This window comes from Solea senegalensis, linkage group LG16 (assembly GCF_019176455.1).
Source record: "Solea senegalensis isolate Sse05_10M linkage group LG16, IFAPA_SoseM_1, whole genome shotgun sequence".
Taxonomy (NCBI): Eukaryota; Metazoa; Chordata; class Actinopteri; order Pleuronectiformes; family Soleidae; genus Solea; species Solea senegalensis.
Window position 1 is genome coordinate 14081023 of NC_058036.1, and position 13369 is coordinate 14094391.

Here is a 13369-nt window from a genome sequence, read left to right on the forward strand (position 1 = left end):
AATGGCATAGCATTTCTCTCACAGCTTCTGTTGGGGGTCAAGGAAAGAGCAAAAAACATATCACAGGTGAAAGTTTGTTTTTTTTAAGTTGGAAAAAGTTAAATCTAAATTTACGAGCATTGAAAGGCCACCAGAATAAATACCACGCTAAGAATTTAAATCCAAACCGTTTACGAAAACCTACCGTCAACCTTTTACAAAATGTCTTCTGGTAGATAGTTGTTAAATATAACAATAAAATTAAAGTTTGTTTTAAGGGACTAAATAAAACCATCGGTTCATTGACATCAGTGCACATATTTCAACTCGTTCCATTAAACCTCATGCAGTGCTCGAGTTTAGGCAAAGAGATAAATGATTTGTTATGTGTTCTTGTTGAATTGTGTTATTGGAAGCAGTCGATGTTTTTATTCTTCTCTCCCAATGTATAGAATGTGAAAGCAATAAATATTACAAGTAAATAAACTTTTACTTTTACGATTGTTTTTTTACTATTTTCTCAATAAAAAAAAACGTATACAATCTAATGTACATTATGAAAAGTTGTACAGCTTTAAAATAAGAACTCAATTTATTTTTTTAATATGTAGATATAAATATATATAATATATATTTTGTCAAAATATATGATCATACTGTCAAAGAAACAATAAAGTGAGACAAACATACACCTCAACATTAAAGTTATAAATAAGGGTCCAAGTGAACATTTTTGGAAATAAAGACCTTCTAATTTGTTGTAGCGTCCATGTTGCTCTTTTCAAGTCGCCAGTCCGAGTCTCAGTTCTGGTTAGTTTGTGTGTTAGCGGCAGCCGCAGCCCTCCACTACCATTTCCTGGTAGTTTTTTAGGACCACCTTGTCATGTTCGTCTAGGTAGAGCATGGAGATGGCGCTGAGCTCAGTTGGCACACAGCAGGCCTTGGGAATGTTGTTGTTCACAGAGTTCACCAGTGTCTGAACAATGGCGTGGTTAGTTGAGTTCAGATGATCTGCCAGAGGAAAGGGGCATTCCCCGTGGCAGTAATAAGCCTGGTAACCAGGGGGCGCCACTATCCAGTCATTCCAGCCTACATCACTAAAGTCCACGTACAGCGCGTGGCGCCGACAGTTGCGGTTGCGCTTGCGGCCCCTTTGCTTGGGACTGCGCTTGGTCCGGCGGGTTAACGGGTGACCCTTCCCGTCATGGCCAAAGGTGACCAGGAGGGGGCGTAGCTGCTCCCAGTCCTCACCGGGCTCCTGGTGGAGCGAGCGGCTGATGCGAACGTGCCGGCCCTGGTGGCGCGGCGTCTGGTTGAGGTGCAGAACCTCCACCGCCAGCCCGTAATTTGGGAGGCGCTCACGAGTCCAGCGCAGCACGGCGGGGCTGACGTCAAAGCTCTCCCACCGCGACATGTTGTGGCGCACGAGCCGCGTATCCAAGAGCTGCGTGATCAGCTGCCCGGGCCGCGGGGGCTTCAGCACCTCGTACACGTTTATCCGGTGAAGCCCCTGCTCATCTGAGAGGGCGTCGGCGAGGGCCTCATCGATCTGATGGCGGTAGAGCCGGAGTTCAGCGGAGGAGAGCAGCTCGTCCTCGGCGATGCTGCTGAGGTTGAACAGGAAGCGAAGGGGCGCGGCCTCTCCAGCGTCGAACTCGTGCACCCTCTCCATGTGCTCTGAAAACGAGAGAAAGGGTGGGCGGTTTGTTCAAGTGCACTGATTCTATCATGTTCAGTGTGTTCGCCAATGAACTCACAGCTTCATCTTATGAGTTATGACACTTTGCCTCTTCCGGAGTATTTTCTGACTAAATGGTCGAATAAAACTATTAAACTGTTCATTTAAACACGTTTTTACCTGACAGATGTACAGTGCATGCAGACTGCTCTGCGCGTCTCCTGTATTCAGCGATATTAATACACATTGTCCACACTTCCGTATCTATCTATAAGGATTATCCTGCCCCTCTTTCAATGCCTTTCTCTGAACACTTTGCTGAAACATGCATTACAAGGAGGGTGGTGATTAACGTACCACAGCTACAGTATAAACACAGTGGAGGCTCCCTGTTCCACGCTCAGTCTGCAGATTTCTGGCAAGATCACCATTGTTGGGGAAAGGAATGTTGTGTCTACTATTTTCCTGCTCAATCCACCCCTGTTATTTCACACCCAGGCCCTAATCTCGCCCAGGTGGTTCTCATTATTGAAACCTGCTGTGTTTTTGATTAGCTCTGCAGTTTGTTCACTTAAGACATTTATCATTTTCATCATGAATAATCATTAAGGGAGTCCGACAGTAGAGTAGAATCTCATTGGTCTGTAGCCCACAAGAAAAGAGTGTCTCACAGGGCAGTGTGGGCTATTTAATTTCGACAAAAGCGAGTTTATTTATTTCTTTTTTGTTTAAATATGGATGTATTAAAAAAAACAGAAAGATATCACAAAAGCAACATGGTTTCCCCTCCCTACAGACGTCTCCTCGCCCAACTGACTGTCTGCTGCAGACTGCAATATCTCACCACACTTTGGACACGTCAGTCAACTGAATTACACTATCACACAATGGTGCTTCCATGAAAGCAAGCACTCCTTCGCAAAGGACCTCAAAACGTATTATTAACATAGTTGAGCAGAGGAGAAGGAGGGTAAATGCCTGCAGAGAGCAGTCGAAACACACACACACACAAATGCACATACACATTGCATCACAGGCAGAAAGAAGTGCCTCCTCCAGCAGTGCTCTTTTTCCCCCACTAGTCTTGGTGTGTGTTACGACTAGCAATGTGTTTGACAAGCCCCATTAAGGCTGACTCATCCCTCCTTCCCTCACTCCTCCCCCTAAGGGTGGACAAGTCGTGTCGCCTTAAAGCTCCCCGGTTTCTCAGTTCACTACACTACAGGGTCACTCTCACTCTCTCTCCATCTATCTATCGAGACATCCAGAGTCGCTCCGCAGAAAAAGACAATGGTTTTCACATAAGCGATCGGTCATCCCGGAGTTTCTAATTGAAACGTCTGCAGCTGTCGCTAAAACGAAGCAGATCCGATTCACAATAAACAGAAACCCTTCTAACATTCCAGTCTTTCTATCGCACCGGCCTCTGAGGCTGTTTTTCCATCTCCCCAGAGGGCTGCAGCGTCTGCTCTCAGCACCCACATTGTTGGCAGTCGGGGCTTTATTTAGAAGGCTGCAGAGTAGCATTAAAGATAATTGCACGTTGAGGAAGGTCCTTCTAAAAGAGCCCTCCATATAAACTGGAGACATGAGAGAGGAACACTCTCCAACGCCGCGCCAAGACGGAGCTTTTTTAAGCCATGTTCTGCTGGGTGGGGTGAGAAGTGCAAGTTCAGTAATATGAAGGTATGCTTTTCTTTCAGCTGCTAACCAAACACACCGACTTTTTTTCAAATGAGGCTCTTGAGAGCTTGTCTGGCAGATTCTTTTTTTTTTCTGCCCCCTCTTTAGACAGTGTTTGGTGACCACATCCTCAGATTCCTCGGTTGTGGTCAGATGGGTGTAGCCGCCTCACATTTGTGTTACAAGGGATGTAGGAAATGTCTTGGGTTTTGTTTTTTTTTGTTTTTTTTTTATTCCTGAAAAAACGATTCAAATGTCGTGAATTGTTTTCTGCTTACCTTCATGATGGAAGCCCCTCACAGTGTTCGCCCGGCTGGCTGATCTCTCCGGGTACTCAAAGGCAATGTCATGGCCTCCAGCCTCCTCGGCTTCCCCCGACTGCAGCCGGTAGAGGTCCAGCAGGTAGCGGGGCACGGTGGTGGAGCGGCTGGGCCGTGGCCGCCTCTTGAGGCCGAACATGTGCAGCAGCGTGGCCTCAAAGTCCCGCAGCAGTTCATGGCTCTGAGTGGCCGAACGACCCTGCAGGCCTGGCACTTTCTTTTTCCCTTCTTCAGGTATCAGACTAGCATGGTTGCTCTCTCCCAGCAGGACTTGGCATATTAAAATGACCATCAGCATTCGATTACCAGGAATCATGATGTCTCTAGGGGGGAGCAGCAGATGGTACACGGAAATGTTAGGGGGAGAACTGGAGAGAGTGAACAGTAGAGGAAGGCTTTCATTTTACGCAGGAAACTTTTATTTGCTTTTACTTTTTCTTCGCCATAACCTCGTCTTTACCCTCGTCTCTGCTCCCACCGAGGGCAGCTGATACTAAAGCTGTCCCTAATCAGAGAGGCCACTCGCAGTTTATCTTTGGTGACATCCTCCAAAGGTAAACACCTGGTTCAAGAAGACAACTCTTTGAATTGAATTCAGCCAGTCACCCTCCCCCCCCCCTTCCATAATGATTAGACAAATAAAAGAGGCGACCCTGGGGTCAGAGCATATTCTTAACTCAAAAAGGAGCCGCTCTCCCAACAAGCCATGGGGTAAAAATGTCGTGCCACATATGTAAACTCACAAAAACAATTTCCCAACTCGGGAGGGGGGGGTAATTAAAAAAAGGAAAAACACAACAAAACCGCAAGATGCAACAATGTGTTACATGGTACAAAGTGAAATGAAAAGGTCCACTAACTTACCGACAGAAAATAAAGCATGGGAAAACAGTCCATGTTTGTTGGGAGCAGGCAATGGACACGTTTTTCCAGGAAATGTTAGGTGGTGTTGGGCGGCTGCAGGAGAACGTTGGAGTGACCCTGTTCCTGTAACAAATTAAAAACACAGGGGAATTATTATGTGAAAGCAACTGAAAATGCATCACCCTGATACCCGATACTCACTTAAAGAGAGGTCAAAGAAATTAGGCTATATCTGTGTGTGTGTGTTTAAGTGGATAAGAGAGAGACCCTGTGTCTCTTTAAGGCTTATCATTTTGGCTCGTGGGCTAAGCTTGCTATTCACTGTAACTGGAATGTCAGGAGGTATGTGCCACAACACCGAGAGCAGATTCCTCCTTCCTTCCTTCCACTCACCTATGACAACAAACACGCCTCATTAAATAATAACAACAACAAATGAAGCGAAAATAAAATAAAAACACAAGATAACTGTCGCTTATTCCAGAGATATAAAATGTCTGGTGCTTCCCTCTCATGTTCACGTGCAAATCAAAGAGGTGATAACGCCGCTTTGATCCGGAGTGGGAAAAACAAAAATCTATATCCAAAACAAGAGGGCGGGTCGCTTTTAGAAACCCGTCTCCGACGTGAACCCTCGCAACCTTTTACTCCTCCAAACAAATGAGATCAGCCATTTCAGACAGGCGAATTAAAAATAGCTCCAACTCAAAAGGGGCCTCATCTCTTAGTAACGCTGCCCCACTTGAGCACTCGCACAGGTTGCAGTGATGCTGAGGACAGACCTCCCGCTCTCTGACATCGCCGTCATCGGGAGGAGAGATGCAGCTTCGGCTATTTACGGGGTCAGCGTAAACCTAAAGAAACCCCGCCTTTAAGGATATCTTGAAAAAGCGAATGTTTAAATACAATCTAGAAATCAATAAAAAAGAAACATTATTCCCCACTCTAACAGCCACTTTTTCCCTCTTGTCAGACTTAACAAGCACACTGGTGCGGATCTAATGACTCAATTCTTCGACACGTCATTTTAAAGCATTTAAGTGCCGTTGACTCACACTAGTAAAATCACTGAATTTGTGACAGAGGAACCACAACAACAACAGCAGCAGCAGCAGCAGCAGCAGCAGCCGAGAGCAGACATTTTAAATTTGGAGCTGCAATGTAGGTCTTTAGTCATCATTTGGAACCTGTTCTGCTGGAGCGTGTCCAAGCATTACTACACTCAGAGGATGCATATTAACACTCTCTCTCTCTCTGTGTGTGTGTAAGTGTGTGTGTAATCCACAGTTTGTGTATGCGAGTGTGTCTGGCCTCATATCTTTTGCGATTATCTCGGCCCCGGCGTGGCTCAGTGTACATGCAATCACGAATCCCCCAGCATTGACTTGGACCCCCCCTTGTGACATGAGGCAGACCCAAGGTGCATGAGTGTGTGTGTGTGTGTGTGTGTGTGACACGTCGAGTGTGTGCCACTGGTTGCATGTTTGTGAGAACAGTGGCAAAGAGAGTGGAGGGTTCAGAACATGATCAGCTCTATTACCCAAGGGGAGGGGGTTCAAGTGTGTGTGTGTGTGTGTGTGTGTGAGTGTGCACATCCCTGACAACAAATGTTCATTGTCCAGAGAGAGGGCCTCTCCCATGATTACAGGGATTCATAGTACTCAAAAACACTGACCATACAGAACATCTTGTAACTGTAACCAGCCACTGAAAAAGCTGCAGGCTAGAACAGACAGACACTCCAAGTAGAATGATGATGATGATGATGATGATGATGAAAGAAAATGTAAGGCAAAGAGGGAGTGGCTTGCAACTCTGGAAAAAAAAACTGATCTGTTTTCAAAAATAACAATAATAATAATTATGAAAGATTAGTTTTTTGTGCAACTTTCTTTCCAGGGTTGACTTATATTTGATTATTTTAAGAAGCTTTTTTCCAACAACAAATGCAGACCAGGGGAGCAATCAACTGCCCTTGGCTTTGTCCAGTCCCCCTCGGCCTCTCGCTCTCTCTCCCCGACTAAAGATAATGTGATCAGACTGTCCACACGTCTCTTCAGATGTGTTTCATGAGGAATTTGACAGTGATGTTGGGAGGGAAGATGAGAGGGAGAGACGGAGGGAGGAGGGCAACAGGTTACCACGGGAACAGCCAAATCTATGGCGTTCCGGATGCCAGAAATCAGTTTATTCTCACACAAGACGTGTTTTGCTTATTTGCTAATATCCTTTTTTTTTTCAGGCCTAAATGGCAGTAGGGTCAAATCACTGTAACTTAAACACTATCTTGCTTAACAAAGGAATGTTTATGGTTTGCTGCACTTCCTGACAACAACTGGGTTGTAACTAAAGCTTGGCCGAGTTCACATAATAACGAAGGCCTCACTCGGATTCAAAAGGGCAGTATCCTCATTTCTGCTGAAAGAAATAAAACTAGAGACCTGCGGTGTGTGTTGTTGTTGTCGTTGTTGTTGTTGTTGAATGGCGATTTGGGATTTTATTAGCTCCCAGAACATTCACAGTCAGTGAGATCACTGAAAACAGGTTAATGCTTTTGTTAAGCTCTGAGAGAAATGACCCCAGTTGCATCAGGGCTTTGTTGATTTGGCTCACTTTATGGAAAAAAAAAAAGAAATGACGAAAATGAATAGGCATTTAGCAAAGTCATGCACTTCCCTGTTCATCTGCATATCAGGTTGAATGAAGGAGAATGTAAGAGTGAAATGTGAAAACTATCAGGTAACACCATGAACAAAAAGCCAACACCTGAGCAAATCTTTCCATGGAACAATAAAAATGTCACTCGCTGCCAAAACATGTAGAAAAAAATTAAACATTTACAAAGAAGAAGAACAAAAAACACTAAATGCATTAGTGTAATTTGTCTGGTGAAGGTATTTGTCTGCACAATGGAGGGGAAATCTGAGATTGAAGAGTAAAAAGGTGTGTGCCAAAGACGCCATGCGCCCGCAGGCCGCAAAATGCATACTCTGCTCCTGCACGACGGGATGAAATGACACAATTTCTCCGCGTAATTATTCGCCAAAAGCAGGTGTAAACCTGTGAAACCCGCGAGGTCCTTGCTTACACGAACGTCCTGTCATTTTTTCCATCGGTTTCAAGTCGGTAACTTTATAACACTGTAATGAATTGGCACGGGATGAGTTTTGCAGATTTCACATCAGACAAAACTGTATTGTTTGCAAAAATGACTCATGGGTTACTTAAAACCTCATAAGGAAGCGGTGTTTATTTATAACATTACACTGAGGTTAAAAAAAAAAGAAAAAAGTAATAATTCTCCACCTCGGCTAAAACGTGAGCGGTGCCATCTTTACGCACGGAGTAGAAACAGCTGTTAAATCCGCCAACCTGTGGACAAAAGCTTAAACTCGACACGAAATAAATAATTAAATTATAGTTGCCAAAAATAAAAAAAAGAGAAGAGAGAAGAAGACAGAGTCTGAGAAAGCGAAAGCTGTGTTATGACCTCACTGTGTTTGGTTCGTCACTGCTCGACTCTCCGCGACAAAACGCTTTAACCTGTTCGGAGCTTCACCAGATTCACTGGCGCCGTTTGTCCAACGAACTCTACGCGTTTATCTCACTCCATCTGTCACCGAGGCAGACTGGAAAAAATATCACGCTCGGAGCCGTCGCTATCTGAACGGAGAATGTCGCGCACACGCGCACAGTCGCCAACAGATAGAAAAACAAACAAAACAAAACAAAAAAAGCACGAACTGTCAACCAGATTCCCTCGTCCTTGCGTTCGGTTCCTAAAATAGCTCCAGTTCGGACTCTCGTGTTGAGTGTGTGTGTGAATGAGTGAGTGTCGTGGAAGATGAGCGCTTACCATCAGTAGAGGTACAGGTATCCTCGAGAGAAGTGAATATGAAAGGGAAGGTGTAAGGCAGTCCACGCGTAAAGCCCAAAAACGAGCCTCAAAGGAGAAACCGCTTGTTCTTTTGGCTCATTGATCCGTTCGCGACGCCTCTTTAAGAGAAGAGCAGACCGGGGTCTGAGTGAAGGCCGGGGCTCTCGGGGTTTGCAGCGCGCTTTCCTATCCGTCTCCAGTACAGTTAGTGAGGGCAGGCAGTGCGCTGAACACGGGGAAACTTCTCAAATGATCCAGCATCTGCGGCCCCTCGCAGTTTTTATCCCTCCCTCCCTGCTTGCCTCCTCCTCCCTCCTCCTCCCCGACCCCCACCTCTCTCATCTGTCTCAAACACCTTGGATAACCCCCTCTCTCTCTCTCCTCCTCCACTCAAAATAAAGAGCTCGTTGCGCGCTGCAATGTCTTTTGTCATTATGTGAAACTTTGGTCCACTTTGCATTTAAATCCCAGGGATCCAGACAATAATAAAAAACTTTCTCCCAGCTCCTGAGAGAAAAGAAACCGGTCTAAAGAGAATATTAGACGTATTTAATAGCAACAGATATATTTTAATAAATGTGTTCTAATCGTATATATTATTGTTATTATAAATCAATAATATGTGCCGATCATAAACTATAATTTTCATGAAAATTCCTTTAAGGTATGAGATATATTCAGAGATCCTTCACCTGTTTAAATTAAAGTTCAATTACACACATTTTATGTTGTGAATATCACATTATTTGTACATTTTTAAAACAACAAATCTAATATTTTAATCAAATACAAGGGCTGTTCAGGGAATTTATTTATGACATATTTCAGCCCTGGTGTAAATTGATCTAATATTTTTTTCTAATAACCAACTGGTTTATTCTCTTGCAGCTGCAAAAAAAAGTGTGGAAATGAAGTGTAAAATTGAATAATTTTTTTTTGGAGGGGATGTGAGTTTCTGCGGGTACTGATTGCCAGATTACCACAGATTAGCCAGGTTTTGCCTGCTTTTCTTTGAAGCATGAGAAGTTTGTCAAGCTTCTGGATCTTGGGAATTTCCACACCATAATCAATACCGACAACACAGTCCTGAAGAGGGGGGGTGAGCCCTGTGATAGAGCGCATATCTCAGCAGTGCGTCACTGTCACAGATCAGGGATTTACCCTCAGGTAATCACAGAGAAGATTTCCGCCAGATTAATTTCCATGCTAATTTAATCTGCAGACAAACTAAAGACTGACAAAACCACAATATTATGTTTCAAATCTGCTCTGAGCAGAATCAGGGAGTTTATTCTGTTAATCATTATTGATCTCCTCAGTCACCCCGACAGGCTTTGCTTGGTTTTTGGTCTCATGCCCCAGTGAGATTTTAAGTGTTGGGATTTAAGATAAATCCTCTTACAAAAGATGCAGATCATTGGCGTGTTGAGTGTGTGTGTGTGTGTGCGTGTGTGTGCACCTGTGCATTAATGTGCACGTGTGTGGCCTTTGAAAAGTGCTTTATGACTCAGGCCATTCCTCACTCACCTTTTAGCACATGCCATCTGCGTGACGCAGGAGCTCAAGCTGCGATTGTCTCATTTCAGCACCATTACTGAAACCACTTGTATTTTGGCGAGCACCGTCTTACGATATTTCATGCTTTTACTTTGAAGGCCTCCAGGCTGAGATTCATTATCACAACACAATGCAACCATTTACAACACAATGACAACAATATCCGTTACATTTGAGCCATTGCAACACGTTTGTTAGTTGTTAGACTCCTCCTATAGGACTCCCCTTCACGCATTGTGCATTAAGCGTGTGAAAAAGGCACAGGTTATTGCAGTAGCACTGTTTGTTTCGGGCACATTAACTACGACTAAATCATTTTGCCAGATGTTGACATGACTGAGATGTGGTGTGAGATACGGAGAGGTGCCACGCCGGTGTGCGAGCCGTAGATTGGCCGGAAAGACAACCAGAGGAGACGAGACCACACCACACCAGCATTACCTTATAGACCACAAGATGCGAGCCACAGATGAGCTTCAAAACAGCCAGACTACAAAGCTCTGGTGCTCAGATAAGATCCACCTGCAGTACATGAACCCAGTTGATTTGAAATAAAAGTTTGTGTAGCAAATGAAAACTTTGTGCGTCACAGCGAACGCAATAGGGGGCATGTGGCCTGGAACAAACTTGGCGTCAAATGACAGTTTGTTATAAGAATTTTACTTATGGCAACTTGCACCATACAAACGATAGAGAATTATATCAAAGGAACGAAAACCATACCGGTTAGCACTTTTCTTTTATGATTCGCACTCATTTACGTTTGTTTTTGACTTACTTTTACTGTGTCACTGAGAGTCACTCAGTCTGCCAAAATGACTTTAAAAAGAAATAACTCTCGCGATTATTGCTCCATGTCTGCGCTGAGGAATATTGAACATGTCGTGCAGAGTGTGATGCACATCGCAGGTGCTTGGCAGCAAAAAGATTTATATTTCAGCGGTAAATGAAGACTCTTATTTCACAGCAAACCTGCGTTCAGGCTTGTGCATATGGTTTTCTAATAACCGAGTAGTAACATGTTTACTTCAATTAAAGCGGCCATTTTTTAGGGAGTCCATGGTCCTTGATTTTTGGAATCTGTTTGAATGTGATCCTTTGTTTCCGAGATATGTTGTACACTAAGATGTTTCTGACTTATCTCCTGTGACTAAGCGTTGGTGGTTTTGGTGCAGAACAAACATTGTAACAGGATCAATATCATGAAGGCAGACTCGGGTAAAAGCAGCATAATTGTAACGTATTATGTTATAATGTATTATTTATTTTATTGTTCCTTTTCATTTTATTTTTATATTTTACCTTGACACGGGAGTTTAAGTTGTCATGTGGAACCTTTGTGATTTTCGCTCCCCCACGTTCACTTTTGGGGCATTGCCGGGTGTGTCTGGCCCTTGCCCCTCCCCTTCTGCGGTGCATACTGTGGGAGGAGGTACGTGATGTGCGCTTGTGTGATTTCCGTGTTGTTTAGCATTGTCATTATGCACACGTGGAGATTGTCATGCTAAATTTGAGACGCCGTACATGTCCCTGTGTTTTCACATGCTGATGGAGAACTAAAGGGAGACTGCCTCCGAAAGATGTTCATCGTATGGCGAATTCTTCACAATTTCATTTCCGTGTCATACAGACTCTACCTCGATCCGGTTCCATGACTACCTCTGTGGCATGAAAGCAGAACAACGGCCCAATAGGCATCCAGAGGTCGAATAAAGGCACAACATTCCCGCCCTTAATAGGCGAGGGACGGGGGGGACGGACGCTTTATTTTGCCTAAATTTTTGTTACTGCTGGAGTACTTGAGGATGTCTCCTCCTAGGTGTTGACCAGGCTTAGCCTCTTTGAGCCCCTCCAGTTCCGAAGGAGATTTCCAAACGTGGGTGGCTTAGACCCACGGGCAGTGACTGACTGACTTATTTCTCTACCTTTGATTCCACAGTCTATGTGTGAATTCAGTCATGTATTCAGTCTTTTTTGTTCTGTGTGAACATGTGGAAAGTTCACCTGCCGTCCCTTTTCTTTGGGTTTCGCAGAGTTCCAGAGTTCACTTATCTTCTGACATTTGCCTTTGGCCATTCAGGGCGAGAGGTCAGCGGTGCTTTGCTGCTTTCACATTATCTGGGAGAGTGGGGTCGCTTCACCTCTGTGTGCCTGTGTCACTAAATCCTGCTTGGAGCCGCTCACCTGTGAACACCAGTCCTTAATCAGCGCCTGCTCAAAGGTGACCCGGCCACATAGACCCCAAGCCCAATGTCAAAACACACCTCCATTTTCTCTTTCTTCTCCCCCAGACGCTCCGTGAAGTGTTCACTAGTGCCGACACGCGCCACAGCCATTGATCAAACCTTAGCTTTCACTAATGCGTGGACTTCTCTTTGGTACATTCTTCAACACAGCTGCCTTGTGTTTCTTTCGGGTGCTTGGGCCGCTTGTCCTGTAATCCCGTAAAACCAGCCCAGGAACCCGAAAGCCTGTAAGTGGTGTGAGGGGTTAAGGAAGGGAGAAGGACAAGGGAGACAGAGTTTGAGGATGATTGGACAAACTATTTTAATCCCAGTAATGGAATTGGCATGTAAACTCATGAAGCTTGGAAGTAAACACAAGGAAAATGGAGAGGGATGGATGTTGAATTGGCCTGAGCCTTTCCGGGGGAGCTGTGTTGAAACTCACATCTTGTCCCCTCCAAACTGCCTGCAACACCCCCCCACTTCTCCAGAACAAAGATAGGTTTTTCCGGCCCATCTCCTTCAACAGACATCACTGTTTAGATAAAACACTGTGAGTTTCCTTCCTCAGAAAAAAACGTTTTGGTTTAAAAATATAGATTCCCTCCAGCCTGAGTTGTTTTAAAACTTGTGCATAACTTTTGGTGATTATCGTCCCCATTTGGTCTTCAGGAGCAGAAATGAAGTGACATTATTTCAAGCCGTGTCCTTCATCTAAAGCAAGGCTCTGTCAAGCAATACTATCAGACCTGACAGAGGGAATTTGTTTTTGTTTGCTTCGTTGTGCCTTCATCGTCTTTGCAGGCTTGCTTTACTCGCACACAAACAAATCACTTCCTGTGCCGAGTGCGCGAATGCTGCCGGGTGACGTGAGTTTTAAACGCTGCAATGGCGACAGATCCAGAGAGAGTAGTGCGGACCCGATGCTTAATCGGCGTTGAGTGAACTCATTTGACTGCAGCGGACATTTGTTTACATCTTAAAGTCGTGCTGTACAGTTGTAATGATAAAAAATGATCTGGGTTCATTAAAAACAAAGGAAAAGGAAGAAAGCGTGAACGTGAAGCCAACATTTTATATCACCCTCTGCTGCTGCTGCAGAATATCATCAGACCCATTAGAGAGAGCGATCACCAGCGACACTCCAGTGTATGTGATTAAGGTTTAGTCTGCGGATGCTGTGGAG

At 44.5% G+C, this 13369-nt stretch overlaps 1 protein-coding gene across 2 annotated transcripts; it reads right to left on the reverse strand.

The window, feature by feature from the left end:
- Positions 1 to 358: 358 nt before the first annotated feature.
- Positions 359 to 8645, reverse strand: bmp4 (bone morphogenetic protein 4). Of its 2 annotated transcripts, none has more exons than XM_044048202.1 (4): positions 8381 to 8645; positions 4525 to 4647; positions 3619 to 3983; positions 359 to 1656 (listed from the first exon to the last, which is right to left on the reverse strand). In XM_044048202.1, the coding sequence occupies exons 3-4, from the start codon at positions 3974 to 3976 to the stop codon at positions 803 to 805; spliced, it is 1212 nt and encodes a 403-aa protein (XP_043904137.1). In that variant the 5' UTR covers positions 3977 to 3983; positions 4525 to 4647; positions 8381 to 8645; the 3' UTR covers positions 359 to 802. The 2 variants fall into 2 exon arrangements, with proteins under 2 accessions (XP_043904137.1, XP_043904138.1); XM_044048203.1 differs by lacking the exon at positions 8381 to 8645 and adding an exon at positions 8015 to 8179.
- Positions 8646 to 13369: the final 4724 nt, after the last annotated feature.